Source organism: Mauremys mutica, chromosome 4 (genome assembly GCF_020497125.1).
Source record: "Mauremys mutica isolate MM-2020 ecotype Southern chromosome 4, ASM2049712v1, whole genome shotgun sequence".
Lineage (NCBI taxonomy): Eukaryota > Metazoa > Chordata > Testudines > Geoemydidae > Mauremys > Mauremys mutica.
Window position 1 is genome coordinate 10,197,090 of NC_059075.1, and position 26,258 is coordinate 10,223,347.

The following is a 26,258-nucleotide window of genomic DNA, read 5'->3' on the forward strand; positions in this document are numbered from 1 at the left end:
AGCTGCTTGTCAAAAGAGTTCCTTCAGCAATAGCCTTTTCTGGCCCTGGGATCCCCCCAGGAAGGCCTGCATTTGCTGGAAAATAAGTGACAGAGTGAGTTTGTGCATTCTGGATAGCCCCAGAAAAGCAGAGCCGTCTTTGGTTTTGTTGATATGGCTTCTGTCCCTGCTGTATGTACTTGGTGCAGACAGTTTAGCATCAAGAGTGCCAGCTATTGGATTCAAGTATCAGAGGGGTAGCCGTGTTAGTCTGGATCTGTAAAAGCAGCAACGAATCCTGTGGCACCTTATAGACTAACAGACGTTTTGCAGCATGAGCTTTCGTGGGTGAATACCCACTTCTTCAGATGCAAGGATTCTTTGCAGCTATTGGATTTAAATTTAACTCTTGCACGTAGACCTAGGTTAACTATTTGGTACTTTTGTCTTCTATTCGAGTTAGGGTGACCAGACAACAAGTGTGAAAAATTAGGAGAGGAGGTGGTGGTGACAAAGCCCCAAATATCGGCACTATCCCTATAAAATCGGGTTATCTGGCACTAATTCCAGTTTCCTAGTTTATACACCTCTACCCTGCTATAACATGAATTTGGATATAACGTGGTAAAGCAGCGCTCCAGGGGGGCAGGGCTGCACATGCCAGTGGATCAAATCAAGTTTGATATAACACAGTTTCACCTATAACGCGGTAAGATTTTTTGGCTCCCGAGGACAGCGTTATATCGAGGTAGAGGTGTAGTTCTTTTGCAACTACCGCAGGGTTACAAGTCTTTAGTGCAAGATACCAAAAATACAAAGGTATTTTCCCCCTGGGTCAAAGCCTCTAAAACGGGTGACCCTAATACGACATTTTGCAATGGAACGATAGTTTAACTGTGGTCAGCATGAATCTCCTATAGCCAACAGTTCTTTTGTTTCAAGCTGTTTGAAATAGGTACTACTTTTCTGGTAACACATTTGACTGTACATAGTAAAGTCTTGATGAGGTGTACTTGTATTGATAATAAAAATTGTCCAAATAAGTAAATCATGAATTATGGACCAGCTCATCTAAAGTCCCATGACAAGCAATTAATTTTTTTTTTTTTTTAATAAATGGAACCACCTGTGTCCACTAACTGGACTTTCCCCCATCTAGTTCAAGCAGATTTGCACCAGCATTAGATCAGGAATCCCATTTAGTTTCAGTGGTTCTTCTCCATTCTGCTTCTCGAGTTGATTGCAGAGTTCACACTAGTATTTTATCTTCAGCATCATTCACGCCTGGCCAAAATAGGACACCATGAGCTCTGTTGTATACACGTCTCAAAGCAGAGCACATGTCTGGGCACTAGGCTTATTTCTGACCTAGTACTATATGGTATCATGACAGCATCCAGAACTCCGTCATGCACCAATTTCATCTCTACAATCCCTGTATGTTTTGAGGTACCATGGCTTCTCCCTTCCAAGCCAGCCAGTCATCTAGAATCACTCTAAAAGTTCTCTAACTCAATCTTTCAAGTTAAGTGACTCAGTACTACCCAAACACAAGTGACCTTTCCAAAACAAAGTCTGACAGACTCCTCTTCCTGCAATTTTGTTGCACTATTTATAGGCATTCTTGAAAGCATATTTCCTTGCTCAGGTTACAGGACGTGTCAGGCTACAAAAAGTTTTAGCATTTCACATGACACTGCACGACCTGTCCCCACCCCATAGCTACTGTCATAACCAGCATCCAAATAGTGATCCATAGTAGTAATCTCAGTCAAAATCCATATACATTTCCTCCTCCACAAAACATTAAGAGTAAGAACTAAACCAAAAAGAGAAAATATAAACTGCTCTGAATTAAAGAAAGATCATTCCCAAGACAGAACTTAAATAAACTTCAGTGTACAAGGCATTGGGAGGATAAAAAGCCAGTTGAATTGCTACAAATCCCTACCAGAACCTGGACACTAGTATACTGCTTCATAAAAACAAAATAGGTAGAACCAAGACAAACTTACTAAACTTTTTAAAAGACAAAAGCCGGACACTATCAAGAACTTAAACAAAAACAACATACCAATTAGGCCTAATTCTCATTTATGGAGATAACTTGTCTACACCTTAAAGTTTTGCTGCCTTAAATATACTGCCATAGTTAAAGCAGTGAACACATCATGTAGCTAGTTATACAGATATGAAAGCGTTGCTGGTATAACTGTTGGAATAAAATTTTAAATATAGACCAGGACTGGGGCTGCTTTTCACTTTCAAACTCAGAATGTTTCTCCCAATGCAAACTAATTTGCAATTACTTTAAAGCTACCAGAACTTCACAAACTGGCTTTAGTGTAACCAAGAATCAGGCCTATAGTTTTAAAGGTTATTATTAGAGAGCCAGGAAATTGTAAGCTAAGGTTAAACTAGAGAACATTTAAAGTATGGAAATTCACAATTCAAATATTGCTCCTAGAGTAGGGAATTGTCACAAGGGAATGGAAGAAAGATTTCATCAAGTTATCAGGAATGAGATGATTTTTCCATTAGTGATGAAACAAACAACTAACTATGCATGACTCTAGGAGATAGGAAAGGCTTCAGAAATAGCATTGACTACATGGCAACTTGACAATCCGAAACAGACAAGTTGAAATGGAAGATAAAACTCCCAAACATGATTGTTAAGTCTTATCATGGGCAGAGGCTTGATATACTGCATCTGCTGTCTGATACAAGGGGTGGAGGGAGAGACACAGAGGGAAGGGTAGAGAAAGTTTCTTGGCAATGGGTTATGCTTGTCTTCATTTCACAAGAAGGCACTCAACAGTGACCTCTAGTGGCTCAGTAGTGAAAGCTAATACCAGCACCGCTTTATTCTCTTTGCAACTAGAGATGGTGGGGTTTTATCCTAGTTGCAGTTAAATGAAAGAAAGATAAAAACTCCAGTCTCTGAAACCCTATCCTGAGGAGAGCATTGCTATATTGCATTTACCTCTGACATATAGACAAGGAGCTGACGTTTGCACTTTGATAATGCTGCTTCACCATTCCTCATGAATGAGCGTTGCCAGTTTGTATGGGGACAAGACTTGTAAATTTGCATGAAACAAAAAGTAATAATACTTAAAAAAAACAGTGACAGAAGAGGAAAGAAGGGGCATAAAATAGATTACCTACTTGGGAAGTTACTGAATCATGAGCAAAAAGTAGTTCGACTGTGTGTGAAACGTCAATCTTGCAGAGATTGGGCCTTCCTTCAGTCACTCATTACATTTAAAAGCAGTGTTGTAGGCTCTTTGGCCATGTTGCCAGGATGGACAAAAACAACTCAGCAGACTGTGCTCTTATATTCTCTATTGACACACAAAGGAATGCGCGCACACACACACACCCACCCACCCACCCCCGACCCTACTTGGTACCACTGTAGGATTTGCAGGATTAAACCAGATCTGGGAGCTTCACTGCACAATACCAGTGCAATGCCATCAACTGTGGTCACACTGCCTGGTGCAGTGATCTTGAGCAGACTACACGTGTTTGACATTGAAGTTACTGAATGTGTCAAGGATGGTGGTGGGACCTCCACTCTGGCTAAGCCTCAACTAGTTCTCTAGCTACTTTAAAATAAATAAATAATTCAACCCTAATAAAGTTTGTATTTTTCCCATGCTTTAAAGTACGCTGGTAAAGGCAGTATATTGAAGTAGCTTTCTAAACTAAGTTGAGAAGTTTTGTCGGTTCAGACCTGATTGTACTTACGTACCCTGCACTTCGAGAGAACTGTGATAATGCAAATGGAAACATCAGATTTTAGGTTACCCTTCACTTGTCCAAATCCAACTCCAGATACTTTATAGAACCTGTGTCCACTATGGCTGGTGATTTTAAGATAATAGGTAGCTTGTCAGTTTTCAGCTGCCACTCATGCTAGCCCTCATTGACAATGTTACCCTGACCCAGTGCCACCAAGGGTCTTCACTTGTCAATAAGGGGAGTCAACAGCACCATATGGCATAATTCACCTGATCTTGTAGCATTCTCTGATACAAAGATCATTTGTGAACTCATGTCTGGATGTTTGACAGTAAAAAGGCTCGCATTAAATTTCATAAGATATATTATACACAAAAATAAGGTCTCAATTAACATGAAATTAGCTGTCAGTGCTACAAAATATTGATCAAAACCTTATGGATTTTAACAAGACTGATCTATGGACTAACCTCCATGGATACATCCATTCTACTGCAGAAAAACAGATTTCCATTAATTGTACTGTAAAATATTTTTTAGTGCAATAATGGTGCTAATTTACATTCCTGTTCAAAAGTAAATGTACTTTTGCTTATTGTGAATTCTTTAACAGAACTTGATACAATGACTGAATTCATTAGAAACATCAAGTTTTACAGCAAAATTGTTTCATGCTACATACAAAATCGTGCATCTATCTAGTCATACTTTATAGTGTGTTCAAAATGGCTTTATAGGCCTAGTAATCCACAACTCTGTATTTAGGTATAGGAATACTGTTACATTGGTTCTATGCATAAACATACAAACCTATATATTCCTCAATTTTTTTTTTTGAAAGAAATTTTAAGATGCTTTCTTGAAACCCTTTAGAATAGGATAGATGTTTTCAAATGCCTCATAGATTTCAGAACGCTCCTTGGCACCTAGGGAAAAAAAAAGTTTAAAACAGTTTAAGACCTAAGACAATATTAAAGATGGCTCACAAGGTTTCATTCATTACTATTAAGTCAACACCAATAAGTACTAGTATAATAGATGATAAAAGCGTTCCCAAAGATGAGAAAAAAACAAGGTTCTTATTTAAAATCTCTTTTGGAGGCATAGTCAAAATTAGACTTAATTTAAGAAGTCAGATTCCTTTCCATGATATCATCAGCACCTTATATTATTAAAACAGTAGGGTTTTTTTTCCTTGCTCTCATCTTGGGGAGAAACCCCCGCCCCCACACACAAAGGTAGACTAGTCAGTATCTGATCTTTTGTTTTGGGTTCTTGCATTGGAATACTGCTGTGGTTTTTGGAGTTGCTTAAGCCATAAAGGAATACTACACTTTTAAAGAGAGAGAATACAGTGCTCCAGGGAGCTTTTTAAAATTCCCTGGAATTGTTTCTGTTAGTATTAGTCTTTTTTATTATTAATTATTATTATTATTATATAGAGTATATGAATCCCATAATTTTTCAGATCAAATTTGGATGCAACATCCCCGTCACTATTAGTTGTAGGACTGACAAATTAGTCAGCAATTAATGTTCAGTTATGTTATGAAACATTCAAAAGAACAGACACGGTGGGTCAGACTAATGGTCCATCTAGCTCTGTATCCTGTCTTCCAACAGTGGCCAATGCCAGATGCTTCAAAGGGAATGAAAAGAATAGGTCAATCATCAAGTGATCCATCCCATTGTCCACTCCCAGCATCTGGCAGTCAGAGGCTTAGGGACACCGAGAGCCTGAGGTCGTGTCCCTGACCATCTTGGCTAATTGCCATTGATAGACCTGTCATTCATGAATTTAAATTCTTTTTTGAATCCAGTTATACTTTTGGCTTTCACAACGTCCCCGGCAACGTGTTCCACAGGTTGACTGCTATGTGTGAAGAAGTACTGCTTTTTCTTTGTTTTAAACCTGCTGCCTATTAGTTTCATTGTAAGTAATGGGTCCTTTGGGACTGGAAGTAACCTGAACAGTGCTGTGCTTCATGGTGTAAGGGGCCATCTACCACAAAGCCAGACTCGCCTAGGTGACGAGATAGATTGGAGTACCCAAGGGGACTGTCCGTGACTCCATGTTTAGGCTGTTGCAGTGCCTGAGGAGTTTACACAGAGGCTATGTCTACAATAGCACTTTTGTTCCTCAAACTTGTTGCTCGGGTGTGTGTGGAGGGAAAGACACCCCCCTGACCAACATACACTGACAGAAGCGCCGGTGTGAACAGCACTACATTGGCGGGAGATGCTCCCCCACCAACATAGCTACCACCGCTCATTGGGGGTGGTTTAATTATGCTGACAGGAGAGCTCTCTCCTGCCGGCATAGAGCGGCTACGGCGGATACCTTACATCAGCGCAGCTGCATTGGTACAGCTTGGCCACTGTAAGGTCTCTAGTGGAGACATGGCCTTAGATTTCACCAACTAATCATCGAAGTATAGAACTCTCAGCCAATTTGGGGTTTGTGCCCTGGTTCTCAACAGTCTGCCTTGAGGTTGGTACTCACGGTCCTGAGTCACTGCAGGACAGCTTGATACATCTCAAACCTTTTTAGTTTCCCGCTCCACTGAAAGATAAACCGCACAACACACACCCACTGACTCTGCTCCAAAACATTATTTCATGATGTTTGGACCACCAGAAAATTCTGGATCAGCCAGAGGACCACAGGAGCTCAGTAAGTCTGGTTTTAGAATTGCAGTAAGGCCCAGCTTTCAAAATGGGACTTACCTGAGCTCTTACGGGCCTGCTGTATGCCTCAGCAGAGGTGTGTTTTTTGTTATGTGATGTTTTGTTTTTTTTTTGGTAGTTATAACATCCAGAAATGTATTCTGGAGGCATCAATGGAGTGTAGATGGCCAGGATGACTTCATGGGACCTAAGGAGGAGGAGATGTTTTAGCTTTCTGTCCTGAATGCCCAGTTAATTGAGCTCATTCATAATTATGATTGGAAGATCCTTTGGGCAAAGGCATGTAATTTTATTTGCCTTTAAAGTACCATCTACATCTATGTTGGTACATTGGCACCATTTAGCCTGTGTGTCTGATAGAGTTTGCCTTTTTAGTCAAGTTGAATAAGGAAGTTTTCCCAAGATGGTAAATGTTCCAGAAAGAATGCTCAGAAGTATTCATCCAGGAGTTTTAATGTTTACTTACAGACTTGTATTGTAGGTTATTGACAAGTGCTCTGATTCATCATAGCACTTAAAATTAAGTGCTTTGCTGAACACGGGCCAAGATTAGGACAGACACCTTCCTTTCCCATCAGCAACTACTATGCTAACCATAAAGAAATTTTCTAATTGAGGAGGGAAAAGTATGGAAGTATGCAGTAAGATTGAGAGTCCTGTGGCACCTTATAGACTAACAGACGTTTTGGAGCATGAGCTTTCGTGGGTGAATACCCACTTCACCAGATGCAAGACCCACTTCGTCTTGCATCCGACGAAGTGGGTATTCACCCACAAAAGCTCATGCTCCAAAACGTCTGTTAGTCTATAACAGGGGTCTCAAACTCAAATGACCCCGAGGGCCGCATGAGGACGAGTGCATTGGCCCGAGGGCCGCATCACTGACACGCCCCCTTGCTGCCCCTGGCCCCACCCCCAATCCACCCCTTCCATGAGGCTCCGCCCCTGCCCTGTCTCTTCTCCACCTCCTCCCCTAAGTGCGCGGCTCCCCGCTCCTCCCCCCTCCCTCCTGGAAAGTGCTAAGCACCACCAACAGCTGTTTGGCGGCTTGGCGGCGGGAAGCGCCAGGAGCCCTCTGATTCCCAGCCGCTGCGGGCAGCTCGGAGCCTTCTGATTCCCAGCCGCGGCTGGGAGTTAAAAGGCTCTGGGCTCCCCGCTGCGGGGGGCAGCTCGGAGCCTTCTGATTCCCAGCCGCGGCTGGGAGTTAAAAGGCTCTGGGCTCCCCGCCACCGCGGGCAGCTCGGAGCCTGCCGCGGCTGGGAGTTAAAAGGCTCTGGGCTCGCCGCCGCCGCGGGCAGCTCGGAGCCTGCCGGGGCTGGGAGTTAAAGGGCTCTGGGCTCCCCGCCGCGGCGGGCAGCTCGGAGCCTTCTGAGTCCCAGCCGCGGCTGGGAGTTAAAAGGCTCTGGGCTCCCCGCCGCCGCGGGCAGCTCGGAGCCTTCCGATTCCCAGCCGCGGCTGGGAGTTAAAAGGCTCTGGGCTCCCCGCCGCCGCGGGCAGCTCGGAGCCTTCCGATTCCCAGCCGCGGCTGGGAGTTAAAAGGCTCTGGGCTCCCCGCCGCGGCGGGCAGCTCGGAGCCTTCCGATTCCCAGCCGCGGCTGGGAGTTAAAAGGCTCTGGGCTCCCCGCCGCGGCGGGCAGCTCGGAGCCTTCCGATTCCCAGCCGCGGCTGGGAGTTAAAAGGCTCTGGGCTCCCCGCCGCGGCGGGCAGCTCGGAGCCTTCCGATTCCCAGCCGCGGCTGGGAGTTAAAAGGCTCTGGGCTCCCCGCCGCGGCGGGCAGCTCGGAGCCTTCCGATTCCCAGCCGCGGCTGGGAGTTAAAAGGCTCTGGGCTCCCCGCCGCGGCGGGCAGCTCGGAGCCTTCCGATTCCCAGCCGCGGCTGGGAGTTAAAAGGCTCTGGGCTCCCCGCCGCGGCGGGCAGCTCGGAGCCTTCCGATTCCCAGCCGCGGCTGGGAGTTAAAAGGCTCTGGGCTCCCCGCCGCGGCGGGCAGCGCGGAGCCTTCCGAGGCCCCGCCGCGGGTGGGAGTTCAATGGCTCTGGGCGCCCCGCCGCGGCGGGCAGCTCGGAGCCTTCCGATTCCCAGCCGCGGCTGGGAGTTAAAAGGCTCTGGGCTCCCCGCCGCGGCGGGCAGCTCGGAGCCTTCCGATTCCCAGCCGCGGCTGGGAGTTAAAAGGCTCTGGGCTCCCCGCCGCGGCGGGCAGCTCGGAGCCTTCCGATTCCCAGCCGCGGCTGGGAGTTAAAAGGCTCTGGGCTCCCCACTCTAGAGCCGGCCCTGGTGGGGGAGCTCCGCGGGCCGCAGGGAAGAGCTCCGCGGGCCGCATGCGGCCCGCGGGCCGCGTGTTTGAGACCCCTGGTCTATAAGGTGCCACAGGACTCTTTGCTGCTTTTGCAGATCCAGACCAACACGGCTACCCCTCTGATACTTGACAGTAAGATTGAGTTCCCTGAAAGTATCAGAATACATTACAAATAGGCTTCTAGTTACGGTGCTTGTTAAAACAGTGTGCTGATGCGTTTGTTACTTTGACATAAGTGAAGAATTTAAAAGAAACAAAAACCACAGGATGCACAAGTTTAGTGATGTGTAGGATTTCTTTTGAGTGGTTATTTGAACGCCTGTGGAGTGTTCTAATAGTACACAACTATGGTACTTTTGGATCCTCAATGTTTTGCTGAAAGGGATGCCTCTAGATTTTGCTAGTGTTTGCACTATGCAAGAAACATCAGCTTAGCTTAAATGTCATCCTACTATACAGAGTGCTCAGAGTTACTGTTGTACATAAAGAGATCACTTACCAGTCAATACAACTTTTCCAGACACGAAGATAAGCAACACAATCCTTGGTTTGACCATTCTGTAAATAAGGCCAGGAAATAGTTCTGGTTCATAACTGTTGAAAGAAACGAAAAGGGAAAAAGGGTTAGGAGCACTGCTTGGTAATTTGATTTTTACTACTAGTTTATTTTATGAAATATAAACTGCTCCTCTATGTTAGAATGTTGTTAGTTAAGCCAATGTTTTTGGTGAGATCCCTGACTAAGGAGCCCAATTTTCAGATGTACCGAGCACCTGTACCTCCTACTGAAGCCTTCTAGCATCTCGCCTCTCGCAGCCAGTAAGGACTGTGGATACTCAGCACCTTTAAGATCTGGGCCACTTTCAAATGTGAGTGACTAAAGGTAGGTTCCCAAGTAAGTGTTGGCATTACTGTCTGAGAACAGTCCAAGGAAGGATTCTTGGGGACAACACACAAAGCTTCAGCTACAAATGATTTATACAAATACAGCAAATAAGGAGATAACCAAGTAGTTCTACAACACACACTAAGCCAAGATGGCCCAAGATAACAGCACATAGGGTATTAAGCCTAATTCAAACAGAGACCCAGTTTGAACTTTTTAATTTCTGTTGCATTCAAGCTTCACTCTTTTCCAAGCATCCTGTGGTGTCCTTTGTGGTGACTAAATTTTGAACAAATGCATCTTAAAACACACTAAGTCAGTCACCCAGCCATGAGGTTACACATGTACTACACATTAACTTGAAATAGTCCAGAGCATAGATCAAACCTTGTACAAGAATATGCATACAACAAGTTTTCACTTGTGCATTGTCCACCAATAGGAAGTGTTCTGAATTTGCTTCAATATTTCTCTCTCCACTCAGGATTAGGCTACTTACCTCAGTGCTTCTAGAGGCACATTATCCCTGTGTACACACAATTCCCATCACACCAGAGGTTTTAAGACTAGCTTAGTAAGACCGGTCCAGGCTGCTGGAGCTTGATCTACACCATGGCTCCAAGGGTTTTAAAGAGTTGGTTCAGCTGAACCAACTATGAGATTGGTTAGCATTGGAGGAAGTTTCTCCATTTGTTACAGACCTGATCCGTGGGACCAAAGCCTCACCATGACTAGATGTGCCACATGGCAGTGGCAAGCGACAACCTGAGACCAGTCCAATATTATCCTGGATATGAATGTTGATCTTACTGAACACCTTTGGCATGTCAGAATTCTTTGTGCACAGCAAGAGTGCTGCAGCAACATTGGGTATTGCCATACATGCTCCCCAGTTAGCAGGAAAGCTGTTTAAAGAGAAGCATTTCTCTAACCGGGAGCAAAGGAACCGAGAATCATAGAATGGTCAGACTGGAAGGGACCTGGAGAGGGCATCTAGTTCAGTCCCCTGCACTCACAGCAGGGCTAAGTATTATCTAGACCAGAGGCTCTCAACCTTTCCCGACTACTGAATCCCTTCCAGGAGTCTGATTTGTCTCGCAATTCCTCAAGTTTCACTTCACTTCACAAACTACTTGTTTACAAACATCCGACATAAAAATCAAGAGTGTCCCCCCCAGCACACTATAACTGAAACACTGCTTGCGCTCTCATTTTTACCATATAACGTAAATCAACTGGACTATAAATATTACACTTACATTTCAGTGTATAGTACAGGGGTGGCCAAACTTACAGACCCTCCAAGTCACATACGACCATCTTTAGAAGTTCGGGAGCCGGAGCACACCTGCCGGGGCTCCAGCCTTGCAGGGAGGGAGGGAGGTCTTGGGGCTTCAGCCCCGAGACCCGGCTGGGCAGAAGCCAGAGGTGATGTGTTGGGGGGGGGGGCACATGGAGTCGTGTGTCCCCCCGATTTTTGCCAGGGTTTGCTGACCCCACTTGGTCACATGATGCCACCAGGCCCCCTCCTTGCTGGCGCTGGCAAGCTGGGAGCTGCAGCCCTGGCGAGAGGCAGAGGCAAGCAGGTGGGAGAGCCACTGCTTTTGCTGCTGCCTCTCCCTGTGGCACTGGAGCAGCGGCCCCTCCCTGTAGCTCCCAGCTGTTTGCCGCTGCCTCTCCACACGGCGCTAACGCCTGGGAGCTGCAGGGAGGGGCCCCTGAGGGTAAGGGGTGGGATGACTCAAGCTGCTGGGGGGTAAAACATTTAAATTGTGCCCCCCGCCGGCACCAGTCATCTCCGGCAGAAACCCTGAGCACTGCCCCTCACCCCAGTCTGGTAGGTGCAGGGGCGCTGGAACAATTTGTATAGTGGAAGTGCTGAGGGCCATTGAACCACACTGTAAACCCTGTACAAAGGAAACCACTTCAAGCCAGGAGGTGCGGCAGCACCCCTAGTTCCAGCCCCTATGGGTAGGAGGAGAAGGGGGGAGGGCTTGGGGGGCTCCCCGAGCTGCACTTTAACTGGAAAAGAGCCACATGCGGCTTGCGAGCTGCAGTCTGGCCACCCCGGTACAGTACATGGAGCAGTATAAACAAGTCGGCGGCGGCATGACAGTTTAGTTTGTACTGACTTCGCTAGTGCTTTTTATGTAGCCTGTTGTATAACTAGGAAAATATCTAGCTGAGTTGATGTACCCCTGGAAGACCTCTGCAGACCCCCGGGCTACGCGTACCCCTGGGGGAGAACCACTGATCTAGACCATCCCTGACAGGTGTTTGTCCAACTTGCTCTTAAAAATCTCCAATGATTGAGATTCCACAGCCTCCCTGGGCAATTGATTCCAGTGCTTAGTCACCCTGACAGTTAGGAAGTCTATTTACACTTAGATTTACTACTCTCCTGTCCTTCATTTTAACTGGATCTAATATACATACAGATTAGTCCAGAAAAAACCCTCGAGCAGGGCAAAGCATGCTTGTAACACTTTGAGAAAACCAAACTAAGAAAATACAACGTTGAATATTTAAGTACCGAATTCCTATGGCGAGAGAACTGCCGAGCACAACTCTTCTCTTCCTAAAGATACTCAGGAGTGTACTTTTAAATAGCCAGCCACTAACTCACTGAGTTAGTCACTCTCCTAGAGCAGTCAACGTTCCTGCCAACATCAATTGTGCTGGCGCACAAGCCGTATTGACTTTTGCCACATTAGAAACAAACATGCCGCGGAAGGTTTATCAATAGGCGTTACTGCAAAAGACAATCCAAATGTTATGGGTCTAGTCTAGTGTATGGGATACAGACGACAGATGGCACAGAGATAATGGGTGCAGCAGACCAAGGGGATGCTATAGCAATTAATAGCTCACTGGTACGCAGCACACACCTTACCATGCTAGCCCAGTATCAACATTTCTTCTCTTGCGTCCTTTTACACATCAGTTCATCCCTATGTGTTATTCATAATTGAACCCTCTCTCTGCCAGTCACCACCCCCTTGCCCACATACCTACTGAATTGCTGATGAGTTAGAACCAATCCTTCCAGCCTGATGGGGAACCTCACATCACAACTGCCCACCATATTCTGTATTTTGAAGTCCAGGAACTTAGCAGGGAACCCAAGCTTCTGTACCACACGTGCGTACTTCCTAGCCGCAAGCCGGGACTGCTCTTCACTGCAGGGAGCACAGAGATGGAAACAGGAATTTGAGGTATAATGGTTTCTGGATGTACAGCCTTATCCTGAAATTTAAATTACGCCCCACCCCCCACCCTGTTGGCTGTAGTCACATTCTGGCCTTGATCGATCCCATCTTGTGTATAGGAGAGTTTGGTGTTCTCAGTTCAGAGAGCAGGCCAGATTCAAGATCCTGAATAGGTCTAGTGACCTTATGGTCCAGCAGCTGGAATTTACATGGGTGTCTGTTTTAAAGTGCCACAAAGATTGTGTGTTGCAACCAGTTCCTACAGATCCAGGAATGGGATCGGAGGTAAAGAGGAAGGCCTTGCACTGCTGCAGCACTAGGTTATATGGGGGGGTCTTACCAAATTCACAGTCCATTTTGGTCCATTTAACGGCTGTAGGATTTTTTTAAATCGTGTCATGATCTCCGTTATTTAAATCCAAAATGTCATGGTGTTGTAATTGCAGGGGAGTTGTGGGAGGGTCGCAAAGGTTATTGTAAAGGGGGGGTTGCAGCATTACTACCTTTACTTCTGTGCTGCAGCTGGCAGCGGCGCTACCTTCAGAGCTGGGGAGCTGGAGAGCGGTGCCTGCTGGCCGGGAGCCCAGCTCTGAAGGCAGCGCGGCTGCCTGCAGCAGCACAGAAGTAAGGATGGCCTGGTGTGCTATTGCCACCCTTGTATCTCCCTGCCGAGCTGGGCCCTCAGTCAGCAGCTGCCCCTCTCCGGCTGCCTAGCTCTGAAGTCAGCAGAGCAGAAGTAAGGGGCGGCATGTATGGTATTGCCACCCTTAATTCTGTGCAGCTGCTGCTGGCAGGGCACTGCCTTCAGAGCTGGGTGCCTGGCCACCAGCCACCACTCTCTGGCCACCCAGTTCTGAGGTCAGCCCAGAAGTAAAGGTGGCCATACTGCGGCACCTCTAAAATAACCTTGCAACCCCCCCCCCGCGACTCCCTTTTGGGTTAGACCCCCCCCCCAATTTGAGAAACGCTGGTCACCCCCATGAAATTTATATAGTATAGGGTTAAACAAATGTGATATTATATATATATATATATATCACACAAGACCAGATTTCACGGTCCATGACGCGTTTTTCATGACCATGAATTTGGTAGGGCCCTAGTTATACGGCACCACGGATGTGCACCGTTCCTTATGAACTTCCTCCTAGATGAGTTTACAAAATTCAACAACAAGAGAAGAAAGGACAGGGGCTAAGCTTTTCGGACAATTTTTTTTGGAGGGAGTGGGGGAAGTACATTCAGCAAGAAGGCATTTTGCAAAAATCATGTTGGTTTCACTGAATTCTCCCATCCAGAAACCAACCAGAAACATTTAGAAAATGTCAAACCAAAACTTTTAAACGTAACATTTCAATTTTTTTGGTTCTAAATGACTGTTGAGAAATTTCCTTTAATTTTAATAATAAAAAAAGTGTTACAAAGGCTCAGAATCAACATAAAATGTTGCGTTTGAGCTTGAACAAAAATTAACTTATTCACACAGCTCTCACCAGGCCTCTCTGCTATGGAAGGGGGTTGGTCCAGAGTCAACTTACGCTTCCCTAAGAGCGGCAGCAGAATGTAGGACAGGCTGATAAAAGCACCCAGGAGCCTGTACTGTCCCAGGATTTTTGGAACACAAGGCACTCCCACGACACCAGGAACGAGTGGAGTAGAGCAGACTATATAGGTGAATGCTAGAGCCATGTAGTGGGACTGGGATTCCACAGGTCCAGCAGGACCCACTGCCATAATAGCAGGAGCAGGTAAAATGTACTTTGTTGCAGGCAGGACTGGGTGGGACCCCCCCAAAAAAAGAGTCAGACTGTGGAAACGTGCGGAAAAACACTCATCTCGTCAGTTTGCTGGAATTCTATTTATGACAATGTAAAGTACATTTTTGTGGGTTTTTTTTAAATAAAGGTTTTAATACTTAATGTGAAGTGAGGATAATAGACATTTTCTAACAGGAGTTAAAGTATTTTCTGCATGGTTTACCACTCAAAGAATAAAAACAAATCTTGCTTAATAACTGTCTCTGGAATTCCATTTATATATTAACTGACTTTTTAAAATAGCATGGGGGGAAATCTCTCTTGTGGGATCTGTGGGGTAGGAGCAGGATTAAAAATGCAAGAAACAATGTGGGCGTGGATTGGAGTGTGCATTGTGGGGTGGGACGGGAGCGGATTTAAAGACCAGTCCCGTGCAGGGTTCTAGTGTATGCCACTCAGACTCCCCTGTGCAGGAGGAAAACTCAGTTGGCCATTTAAGCCAGTTTCCCCATCTCTGTGCTGGAGCAGCACTGATGATCTGGCCCAATAAGATTAGGAAGCCCTCAGGGAAACTAATCTAGCACCTTGGTGGTTAGAGATATTAGAAGGTGTAAGTTACAAGCTAGAGTTTAAAGTAGAAAACAGCAAAGCTTGTTCTGAAGTAAGAGGCAGTGATTCCCCTCAGGAAAGAATAGGATAACAAGGAGGAGAGCGAGGGGCTTAAGGACCAAGAGTATGAACTTCAGAGAGCAAGGATTAAAAAAACAACAAAAAAAACAGGCAGAATATTTGTGCTATGAGGGCACCTCAGCTAGACTTGAGCACAGGTACTTAGAGACACTAGACAGCAACACAGGTTACATTGAGGCAATGTTTGGAATGAATGGGAAATGGAAGTTACTCGTTATTAGTGATTTTCTATTAATAGCGGCTCAGCTCAATTTACAGTTCAGAACAGCAGTGTGCAGTTTAGCAATCACGAGAGCTCCCATTACCGACAAGTAGACATGTTCAGTGACAACTCCCCGTCTTTTTGGTCTTGGGATGTTGCATTTTGTGGAACAGGCAGGTCATATGTCACAATTTGTCCCAGAATGCCATCTGCTGTTAGAGCCAGACAGAAGAAATGTTTCCTACCTTTTTGCTCCTGTGCAGACCATTTTGCCGGAACTGAATATAAGGGCCGTTGTTCTTGGTTCTCTGATTCTCATTATCACAGCAGCAAACCTCTAGAGATTAAAAATCAAACAAGAATACTAGTGGGGTTCTGGTTCATGACGGGGGCTCTGGGAACTACAGTAATATAAATAAGACTATTAACTTGGTACCAGCTTGACACAAGCTTGGTAACAAGTTTCAGAGTAAGTAATACAAGCTTTAAGAGGGTTTTATTTAAAACCTTCCCTTTACATCAAAGACCGCTTCAGACATTGCTCTGAAAACTACAAGTACTGTTATGCTTAATTCTTTGTTGTGGTGCACACTTGGTAATAAGTATGTTATTTACCTAAGTATCCCTTCCTCCAAATTAAGGCCTCCATTCTGAAACTTCAGCAACCTTTTCCCCCAATAAATCTGCTGGCTTATCTACACGTGTAATTTAAAATCATGAAGAAATGCTTCCCAACAGGGAAGTCTCACCCCTCAGTGCTTAGCCCACAGTGAATTAAGCTAAACAGGAACAAGGTATTTATATTCTGGAATAAGCATGTCCACACATCAAGCCCTTTATTGGGAAGTGGAGTCTCTACTCATGATTGCGATAGGGGAAAACAATTTTTACAGTGGGGTTGCTGAGAGCCATTGGACCAAAAACTGTAAACCCTGGATCTAATGGAAGCCACTTTAAGTCAGGGATGCTGCAGCACCTCCTGCATCCCTAGTTCCAGCACTGTGAGGGAAAGAGGTGTTTTCAGTGCCATTACAACTATCACACATACCGTACCACTTTAAGAAATCCACACCTGGGACGGTCATGTGTTTGTTTAGCACTGAAAAGTACAACTCGAAGAAGCAGCCTCAAGGGACCGGTAAGGTCCCCTCAGCCAGGAAGGAGGGGCAACACCCCCCCCCACAGGCTGGTTCAGGCCTTGAGCTTTGTTTCTTCCACATAAACTAGCATAGCACATCAGCCATCCATTTCCCCCCTGCCAACCTGGGGTCTTCTGCATTTCCACTGTACAAGCCACTTGTCTGACAGTTCTACCCTGCTCCAGGGCCTCACGGAGCCAGCCTGCTTTCTGGAGCTCCCCTCTGACCCAAGTGCTTCCTGCCAGAGCCTCCATGCTTCTAGCAGCTCTCCCCCTACCCGGTCCATTTGCTGGCTTTTAGCCTCAACCTGATCTCTAGCTCATCGGTGGCAGGTGAGGCCAGGCCCCCAATTCCCTTTAAAGGGCCAGGCATCCTGTAGCAGGATCATTCCATAAATGCTTTATTCAGCACATAGCAAGACAGAACTGCAAGGATATGAAAAAAGGTGACCAAGATATTTGACCTTCATGGAATATATCTGAGTCTGCAAAAGCTTTTACTGATTTGAATTCAACTCATTTCTTTTTTAAATGAGCTGAGTGTGCTAGTAAAGAAGGGACAATCAGGGGATTAAAAGGTGTAAACTGGAATCCATGCCTTCAAGCATAAAACCCCAATGAAATAGGTCTTTAAAATCTCACCTTTGGATTATATTCTGCATTTCTGGCATGCAGAGCTATATTCTTCAGATCTAGTTTACAAGCCAAGTTTACAGTGGACACTATATTCCTGAAGGAATAAGAAAGCGGATACATGTTTTTAGAAAATCATAGATCAAAGTGATCTATTTTAAAAAGACAGTCTGAAATCACAACACATTTAACTGTTACCTTCTATTACTTTCCTGACCATTGTTACTAGTCCACGACAAAAATCATATATAGCAAATTATTTGGTGAAAGTCAATGATGTAAGTGGTCCAATGCCAAAAGCAAGATTTTAAGAGGAAGTTTAAATTGTGCCCTACTGCTGCAACCACTGAATATGCTAGTTTTTCCTCCAGTACTACAGCTGCATAGGCTTGTGTGTCTTTAACCTGCATTATTATAGCTAAGAACACTGACAGAGTTACTGTTGCACTCTGAAAGTAGTCAGTGAACTACCCTCATGTCGCCCTGGCCTATAGGATAGAACAGTCTGGCTGTTGCAGAGGTCAGGATTCTTTCTGCTTCTGCAGCTGTGCCCTTTCCCTCCCCACACCACCGCTCGGGTCAGAGAGAGACTATTTCAGCTCCCTCAGTAGAGCACCGCAGCAGTTAGACTGAACAGGAACCTCATCAGCCAGCTGGTGGCTGCACCGTAGACCCCTATGGTGACAACAGGTACGGAACACCTGTCTGGCTAAAGAGTTCCTGCTTTTCAAGTACTGTTACTTTGGCTCCTGCAGTCTAGTCTGCGGGCAGTGGCTAAGGGCCCTTGGAAATTTAACTAACATTAAAATATTGTTTTCTTGACAGGAATTTGCCCAGCAAAGGAGGGTTGCAGCTCCTTCAGAGGCAGGAGTTACACACAGTGCAACTGATGAGGTCATTTGAGTCTTCCCAATGCTAAGCCCGGGATACGGCTTGCATGGAGACCACGTGACCTCTTTTGCCTAGAGAAGCTTTCACTACTGAAGCCTGAACCACATTTGACCTATTTGTTTATGAACTATTTCTACAATTTACTTTCGTTCCATTTTAGTGTTTAACCCTTCTTCATGTATATGGTACCACCTCCCCCCACGCCTCTAAGCTTAAGTTTACTTACTGTAACTGAGGAACTATGCCAGAGCTTTCTGAAACAGGTGTCATTGGGGTGATAGGAGTCATAGGTGTCAAAGGGGGACAGGCACCAGATGTTTCAGGTGAGGGCTGAGTTGCGTCCGCATAGCTCAGTTGTGACAAATTGCTGTCATTTAAGAACCCACTGTCCTGCTCTGTCAACTGTGACCCGTATTGCTCTCTTTGCACTTCATGACCATCTTCCGAATGAGTTTGTTCTCCATTTTCTTGGTTGAGATCATCTGGAAGAAAGCTGAGATCCACAGAAGAGAAGTCTGTAGAAAGTTCTTTGGATTGGTCAAGATGAGAATCGAATGATGCACTTTGAGCGGCTTGAATGGGTAGGTCTGTGTCAAAAGGGCTCATGGGAGTGTACAGTTGAGGACCAGCTGATGAAAGGTCATCCTTCATTTAAAAGAAAAGATTATAGCATGTTTTAGAAGACAAGATCTTATTTATTTCAAATCACTGTGCTCAAAAAATGTATTTTCCATTCAATGAATTCAAAGAAGATATTCCTCCCCATCATGACTCCATCATCACACAGGGCACTTTCAAGTTAAAATGAGAAACTTTGTCAAAAATAGCTTTACAGGCTCATACTACAGTGACTTCTCTCCTCCTCTCACGGATGTCAGTGCATAAGAGCCAGAGGATTTCTATGGGTTTTTCCAAACCGTTTTGTTATTACACAAGCTAGATCGAGCTACACCGTAACACCAAGAGGCTAACATTCATGAACTGTGTGTGATGGCCAGAGGAAGACACTTATTTCAAGGGGTTATTGTGAAGACAAAAGATTTAAGGCTGTAAAGCACACACTGGACAGGAGCCTTTCAAAACTGCACTCCCACCCCCCCACACCCACTAGCTTCTCCAATGGATTTAAACTTGAGACGAGTTCTCAGATGGCAAGTTAAGTCACCGCAGTAAAGAAATACCATGTAGTTGGATTCTTTTCATTTACCTTCTTATCTTTAAGACTTTAGGGTTCACACTGGGAGGGGTGACACACACCCCTCCCCCCCAGGGAGAGGTGACACCCCCCTGTAGTCCCCTCTCACACAGCAGGGAAGGGGGGTGACTGAGCGATTGACCCTCCCTGCCCAGCGCGCTCTGCCTCCAGGCCTAACTGGGCCCCCAGGATGGGCCTGCCTCTCCTGGTACCTGGCAAGTATCTTCCTGAGGCAATGTGTGCGCGCGGAGGGCGGGAGAGACACACACACAGGGTCACATTCCACCCCCCCGCCCAGATTTCTGCCAGAGTCACACCAGAATGTGGCCAGCAGCAGCCTTTGGGCACGGTGCAGGAGGAGAGGGCAGGGACAGGAGCTGCTTCCAGCCGCAGGAGAGCAGGCAGCGGGGGGAGGGATGACCTAGGGGACAGAGCAGCTCTGTGCTCCCTGGTGGCAGGACCCAGGGTGGTGGGGGGAGATGAGGGTGCTAAGCCCCTGCCCGGGGTGCTGCTGTCTGTGGAGCCTGCAGGTTCAGGGCAGGAATAGGCTGGAAATCGCTTCCCCCCCCCCACTACAGAGCTGGCACATAGTGGGGGCTGTGCTGACCCCAGCAGGGGGAGCAGCCTGGCCCCAGGTGCTGCAGCTTTGTCCTGCCACCAGCCTTGCACTCCCACCCCCCATCTGCCACTGGACCCCGCCCCCACCCTCCTCACTGCTGGTGGGCGGACGGCTGGCAAGCTGGGATCCAGCCAGCAGCAGAACCCACCGGTACTGATGGTAGGGGGAGGCATTTTTAAGAACGAGTTAGGACGCCTGCAGGGCGGCTTAAATACTGGACTGTCCCATTAAAAATGGGACATCCGGTCACCCTACTTACTGTGCAAGTTTTAGACGTTCAGTGATCAAGTGAAGCTCCTATGCTACTAGCTGAATGTGTGACAGCTTGGCTAGAAGGTTTAAAGCTAATCCCTGTGGAGTGCCGAAATAACCTCTTTCCTCGGCATCTTCTCAGTTACACACATTTGGTACCTGGCACTAGACAAGGGTCTGTATATGTCCCATACAGCCTTTGTTTATTGAACTGTAAGAGCACATTGAGTCCAGTAGATGGCAGGGATGAACCTTTTAACTGATCAAAGGGAGCACTCAGGGTCTTTTCACCTGTTACACGAACTTCAAGACTTGCTAGTGATCGGTGGTCTCAGGAAACAAGGCAACTGATTTTCACGGGTGCTCAGCACCCACCACAGTGCCAGCAGCTGCTCAGCACTTTGGAAAACCAGGCCCAACATGTGCTAAGCCCTGCAAGCACCCACAAAATAAGTGACCTCATCTGCCAATAAGGTGCTCTTCCTCCACACTTCTCACGAGGCTTTATTTAGATAGATGTTTAAATGTATTAACATCTATTAGAGCTGATCAACTTATTAGAAATAAATTTAAGTGAAAACTGGCTTTTTTTTTACTAAATTAAAAGTGGTCAAAAATTCTTATTTTGGTCAAAATGTTCTGATTTTGGGGCTGGGTTTCTCTACAAATCCTTTCCAGTTTTTTTGATAACTTTTGGGGGGAAAACCCCAAACATTTTTCAAAGTTTCTGCATGGAAGACAATTGGCATTTTTTGACTAGCTCTAGTCTCCATTCAGTATAGATGATAATCTCAGAATCCATCTTCAGTTGTGAGCTGTTCAGGGAAAACCTGAATAGATACGTGTACCACTACTCTCTGTTACAATAGTACCTGATAGATTCAAATACGTGGCCAGTGGAGCCTATGACTAATTTATGAGAAGTAAATGCCTGAATGCTACCATAGCTAACATTCTTCTTTAGATCAAGTGGTAAAGGCCTACGGCGTTTCCTAATCACAAATTCCTGAGTTCTAGCCCTATCCTCCATCACCATTTGTTTGTCTTGGCATCACAAATGTATAATGCCTTATAATATCTAAAAAAGGCAACAGCTTGGGGAGGAATTTAAACCCTCTTGCTTCAGCATGTAACCAACTGCTAGTTAGTGAGGGCTAGGAACACACTTTCTCTAGGGGCAAGTTATTTAATACCAGCAGAGGTAGGCAACCTGCGGCACACGAGCTGATTTTCAGTGGCACTCACACTGCCCGGGTCCTGGCCACCGGTCCGGGGGGCTCTGCATTTTAATTTAATTTTAACTGAAGCTTCTTAAACATTTTAAAAACCTTATTTACTTTCCATACAACAATAGTTTAGTTATATACAGGGCTGGCGCTTCCATTTAGGCGACCTAGGCAGTCACCTAGGGCGCCAGGATTTGGGGGGGGCAGCATTTTCCCGGGAGGGCGGCAGGTGGCTCCGGTGGACCTCCCAAGGGTCCGCTGGTCCTGCGGCTCCGGTAGAACATCCGCAGGGACGCCTGCGGCAGGTCCTCCGGAGCCGCGGGACCAGCGGACCCTCCGCAGGGACGCCTGCGGCAGGTCCTCCGGAGCCGCGGGACCAGCGGACCCTCCGCAGGGACGCCTGCGGCAGGTCCTCCGGAGCCGCGGGACCAGCGGCGAAATGGGTAGAGCCGGCCCTGTGCTTAGGGTGCCAAAAACCCTGGCGCCACTCCTGGTTATATATTATAGACTTATAGAAAGACTCCTTCTAAAAAACGTTAAAATGTATTACTGGCACGCAAAACCTTAACTGAGAGTGAATAAATGAAGACTCGGCACAGCACTTCTGAAAGGTTGCTGACCCCGGAATAACAGCCTTCTGCACCATTGCCTGAAACAGCTAATATGAGCAATTGTTGGAGACAGACTATACTGACTGAACCGGACCACTGGTCTGATCCAATACAACACATCCTGCATAATAACTTAGGCACTTTGAATGTCAATGGGACTTGCGCATCCAAGTCATTTAGACCCTTTTTGGAATTTTACTCAATCAAAAAAGTAGACAGGTGCCCTTTATTAGCTTGGCAGGTACAAGCAGGAACTGTGATACACTCATTAAAGGGGCCATAGGAGCTATTTTTAGAGCCTTATGAATATTTTTAGAGCTTTAGGGCTAAGTACAGTGTACCTAGAACTGTCCTTTAGAGATAAAAATCCCACATTCAGGTTCTGCACAAATAATTTGACAACTAATGCAAAAGTCTAGGCATTATTACACAAGTCCCTTTGCACTCTGTATCTGAGGTCCTGCCTTAAAGCAACAGAGACCAGCTGTATTTGACACAGCTTAGCATCATGGACTTGGGTGGCATGCAAACTATCTGAAAGTGATAAGACATAAGCAGGCATTTATACAGGAGAACCCCTAGCAGGCTTGGCATTAGTGTCTCTTAATTTAAAATGCATATTGTTTCATATTAGCCGGGGGAGGGGGAAGTCTTAGATTGCTACAACACCCTAAGCAGGCAGTATAAAGAGGACTCTCACAACAGAAAGGTAGCTTCCACAAAAGGACTGACACACTGCGGTAACGTTGCATACTTTAGTGATACCAGCTAGAAGTCTGTGAAAAATCCCAGAATTACTCATGCAAAGAAATACCTGCTTACTAGTGGAACCACTTATACAAGTCTGTCTCTCCACAAAAGTGAATAAACAATTTCCTGGTTACTTGCTTCTAAAATTCAGGCCCATCCCCCAAATGGGAAAAAGCTGTGCCCAAAATGACATACTGCCAGACAAAATGAGCCCCAGAAGTTAGACGGCAACTGTACCTCTTAACCCAGTTATTCCTCTTAACCTAGTTATGTGGCAGTTCATTAATACCACCACAGCTGCTGCTTGTTGGAGCGGAGAAAGCAACACATGGAATTTTAGATGCAATGCTCTTTCTTTCCCTATAGAGGGCATGGGAGACATTTCAGCTCCCCCATAAGGTGAATCAAAGCGGACACTCTCGGAATAAAGTCAGTCAATTTGAGGCTTAGATGGATGAGAGAAGTTCGTGGAATGTGAGAACCAAAGGGAAGTATAAAGGTATTTGTTTGTTTTTAAAGGGGGACAGAAAATAATGGGGTAAAATAAATGAGAGGATAGCAATTTCATGAGAAAGGCAGATTCAAAGAATGAAATTCTTTAAGGAAAGAAGATTGAAAATTAAAGATGTATTAAATAGAAACTGGCCTCTGTGTGTGTGGGGAGACAGACTAGAAGCACAGGGAAAGACATCCCATGCTGTGGAAGAGAAGAGGGAAAAGCAGCACAAGACAAGTTTTATACTTAACCGGCTGCCAAGCGTTACACAACGTACATTAGCTGACTGGATTGATGATTATCTCTGCCGTCAGCAATGTATGTTTGGAGCGTTTCCTATTGCCTCCCTGAAGAAATGAAAGCTTGGCACCTATACCCTGTCTGAGAGGTCACTACAATTTAAGGCAGTTTGTTGGTAGTAGAGGGATATTGTCCATGCACAGTGTAATTGGGACAAAACTGATTTAGACCCCAGATAGGTTTGGGGGGCTTTTTTTTTTAGCCACAATATACCCAAAACAATTGCTGCCATGAGTTTATCATTTGTATTGTAGTACCACCACACATAGGCCAAAAATCGAGATCAGGCCCCAGATGTTAGACACTGTTCGGTCACACAGGAAGATTTTGGTTCATGCGCCAGAGAGTTTACAGTGTAAAGGCCCCAACACTGCAAGTGGAGCTCTCTGCACCTGGGCAGAAGCTTATGATTTCAAAGGGGTTCTGCATGGGCATGAGGGGTCCCAGGGTGCAGGGGTTCAAACTGCACGGATCAGTGTGAGGATTGAGGACTAGAATAAGTCAATCAACTAGTGAGAAACAATAGAAGAAGGAGGAACGAGTAACAACAGAAGACACATTCCATGGATTAGATATATGCCCAGTTCTGTGATTCCAGGCCATTTAGATTTTCCTCCTCCAGTATAACTGTCAAGAGCACCTACTGGCCCTCTCCCTACCCATTATCTATCGCCATAATTATGTTATTTAGAGCAGGGGTGGGAAAACTGTTTGGCCTGAGGGCCACATTGGGCTAGCAAAACTGTATGGAGGGCTGGGTAGGGACAGCTGTGCCTCCCCAAACAGCCTGGCCCCGCCCCCTATCCAACCCTTCCCACTTCCCACCCTGACTGCCCCTTCAGAACCCCCAACCCATCCAACCCCCCCTGCTCCTTTTCCCCTAACCACCCCCTCCCAGGACCCCCCTCACTCCTAACCACCCCTGGGACCCCACCCCCCATCCAATGCCCCCTGCTCCCAGTTCCCCAACTGCTTTGACCCCTATCCACACACCCCGCCCCCTGACAGCCCCCCCCGGACTCCCACACTTATGCAACCCCCTGGCCCCCGCCCCCTTACCATGCCACTCAGAGCAGCATATCTGGCAGCCGCGCCACCCGGCCGGAGCCAGACACGCCACCGCGCTGCCTTGCATGAGCTTGCAGGCCCGCTGCCCAGAGCGCTGCCCGCATGGCAGCATTGCTGCAGAGGAGGAGGGACAGCAGGGGAGGGGCTGAGGACTAGCCTCCCCAGCTGGGAGCTCAAGGGCCAGGCAGGACCGTCTTGCGGGCTGGATGTGGCCCACGGGCCATAGTTTGCTCACCTCTGATTTAGAGGGTTAGATTTAGGTCCTCTCCCAATTACAATGGGGTGTCTGTCCAAAAACCACTTGCCAACAGTGGGAGGGCTATTAGAACAGTTGATGAACAGTTGAAAACAGTTTGAAAATGGTGTTCAACTACCCTAAAAAAAAATAAAAATCTGAAACTTTGCAGGCACCATTACAAAAAACAGAACCTGCCCCTTTGCCTCATTAGCGCAGGCCAACCTCAACCTACTACCTGAGCAGAGCTCCAGTTCTTCAGGAGAGCTTCTTAACACAGGCCAAGCTGCAGCCCAGACAGGTCCTTAAACCCCTGCAGGAGCCCTGCTACAGTGCAAGAGACTTCAAAGGGGCCTCTCCAACCCTAACGGGATTTCCTAGATGTTTTCCACCTGTTCAGTCCCACAGCTGTCAGTGGTGAGGAGGAGAGCCCTCCTGGGGGCCCCCCAACACCTCCATTAGACCTAGGCAGAGTTAGAGAACAAGGAATTAAGACACTGGCTGCTCCTCTGCCTTAGGGCTCTTGTTCCACAGTGTGGAAGTTTTAAAGAGCCTTTGGGAACAGAGAAAGTCAGGGTGAATTTCACTCATTTGTTTTCATTGTTGGAGCTGACTGAAGCCCAGAGAGGAGCTGGAAACTCTAATCCTACCATGGGATTATTTGTAGCCGTGGATGGCATTGTCACCCAGGAGCCCCAATCACAGGCCAGCACGGCAGTGTGCTAGGTGCTGTACAAACAGAACAGCCAGGCCCTGCCCTGAGGAACTTGCAGTCCAAGTGCTGAAGGACACCACAGGCACAGGACAGAATGCTCGGGGCAGGCCCCAGCTGGCACAGGCAGCCCCACTGCCAATACAGGGGCAGCCCCCTAGGTCCCCGGACAGGCTCCGGAGGGAAGGGCAAAGGGCTTCAAAGCCACAGCTCCCCCCCCCCCACTGCTGCAGTATGGCCCGGACACCCTGCAGGGGCTCAGTGCCAGCCAGAGGGCTCGGCCCCAACCCCTGGGTGCTCCAGGGAGCCTGGAGAGGAGCCAGATTTGGGGGGTGGAGAAGGAAGACAAGGGGGGAGCTGAGAGCAGAGCCAGTTCTCGGCCACCTGGGGGAGCAGCAGGGTCCCACCCTGCCGCAGCCCTGGCTGGGGTGCCGGGCTCCGCCACTGCTCTAGCGGGGCGGGCGCACCCACCTGGCCCGGGCTCTGGTCCCAGTAGTTCTCCAGCGAGGGCTCCATGCGGGGCCGAAGCGGGCAGCGTCCTGCCGGGACGGGGCGGACCGGGCGGGGGCATTTCGGGGGCCGCTCGCGGGCAGGCGCGATCCAGGGCGCTGCCTTCGCACCTGGCCCCGATTGAGGGAACGAACCGACCAGCTGGGGCCGGGCCGGCACGTGCAGGAA

General features: G+C 47.1%; 1 protein-coding gene across 3 annotated transcripts; it reads right to left on the reverse strand.

Annotated features, from left to right (window-relative positions):
* Window positions 1–4,119: 4,119 nt before the first annotated feature.
* Window positions 4,120–26,258, reverse strand: TBPL2 (TATA-box binding protein like 2). Of its 3 annotated transcripts, none has more exons than XM_045015820.1 (7): window positions 26,052–26,258; window positions 18,343–18,761; window positions 17,235–17,322; window positions 15,700–15,791; window positions 12,608–12,775; window positions 9,210–9,304; window positions 4,120–4,655 (listed from the first exon to the last, which is right to left on the reverse strand). In XM_045015820.1, exons 1-7 carry the CDS (start codon window positions 26,094–26,096, stop codon window positions 4,576–4,578), a joined length of 987 nt encoding a protein of 328 aa, XP_044871755.1. In that variant the 5' UTR covers window positions 26,097–26,258; the 3' UTR covers window positions 4,120–4,575. The 3 variants fall into 3 exon arrangements, with proteins under 3 accessions (XP_044871755.1, XP_044871756.1, XP_044871757.1); XM_045015821.1 differs by lacking the exon at window positions 26,052–26,258 and adding an exon at window positions 24,869–25,011; XM_045015822.1 differs by lacking the exon at window positions 26,052–26,258 and adding an exon at window positions 22,834–22,948.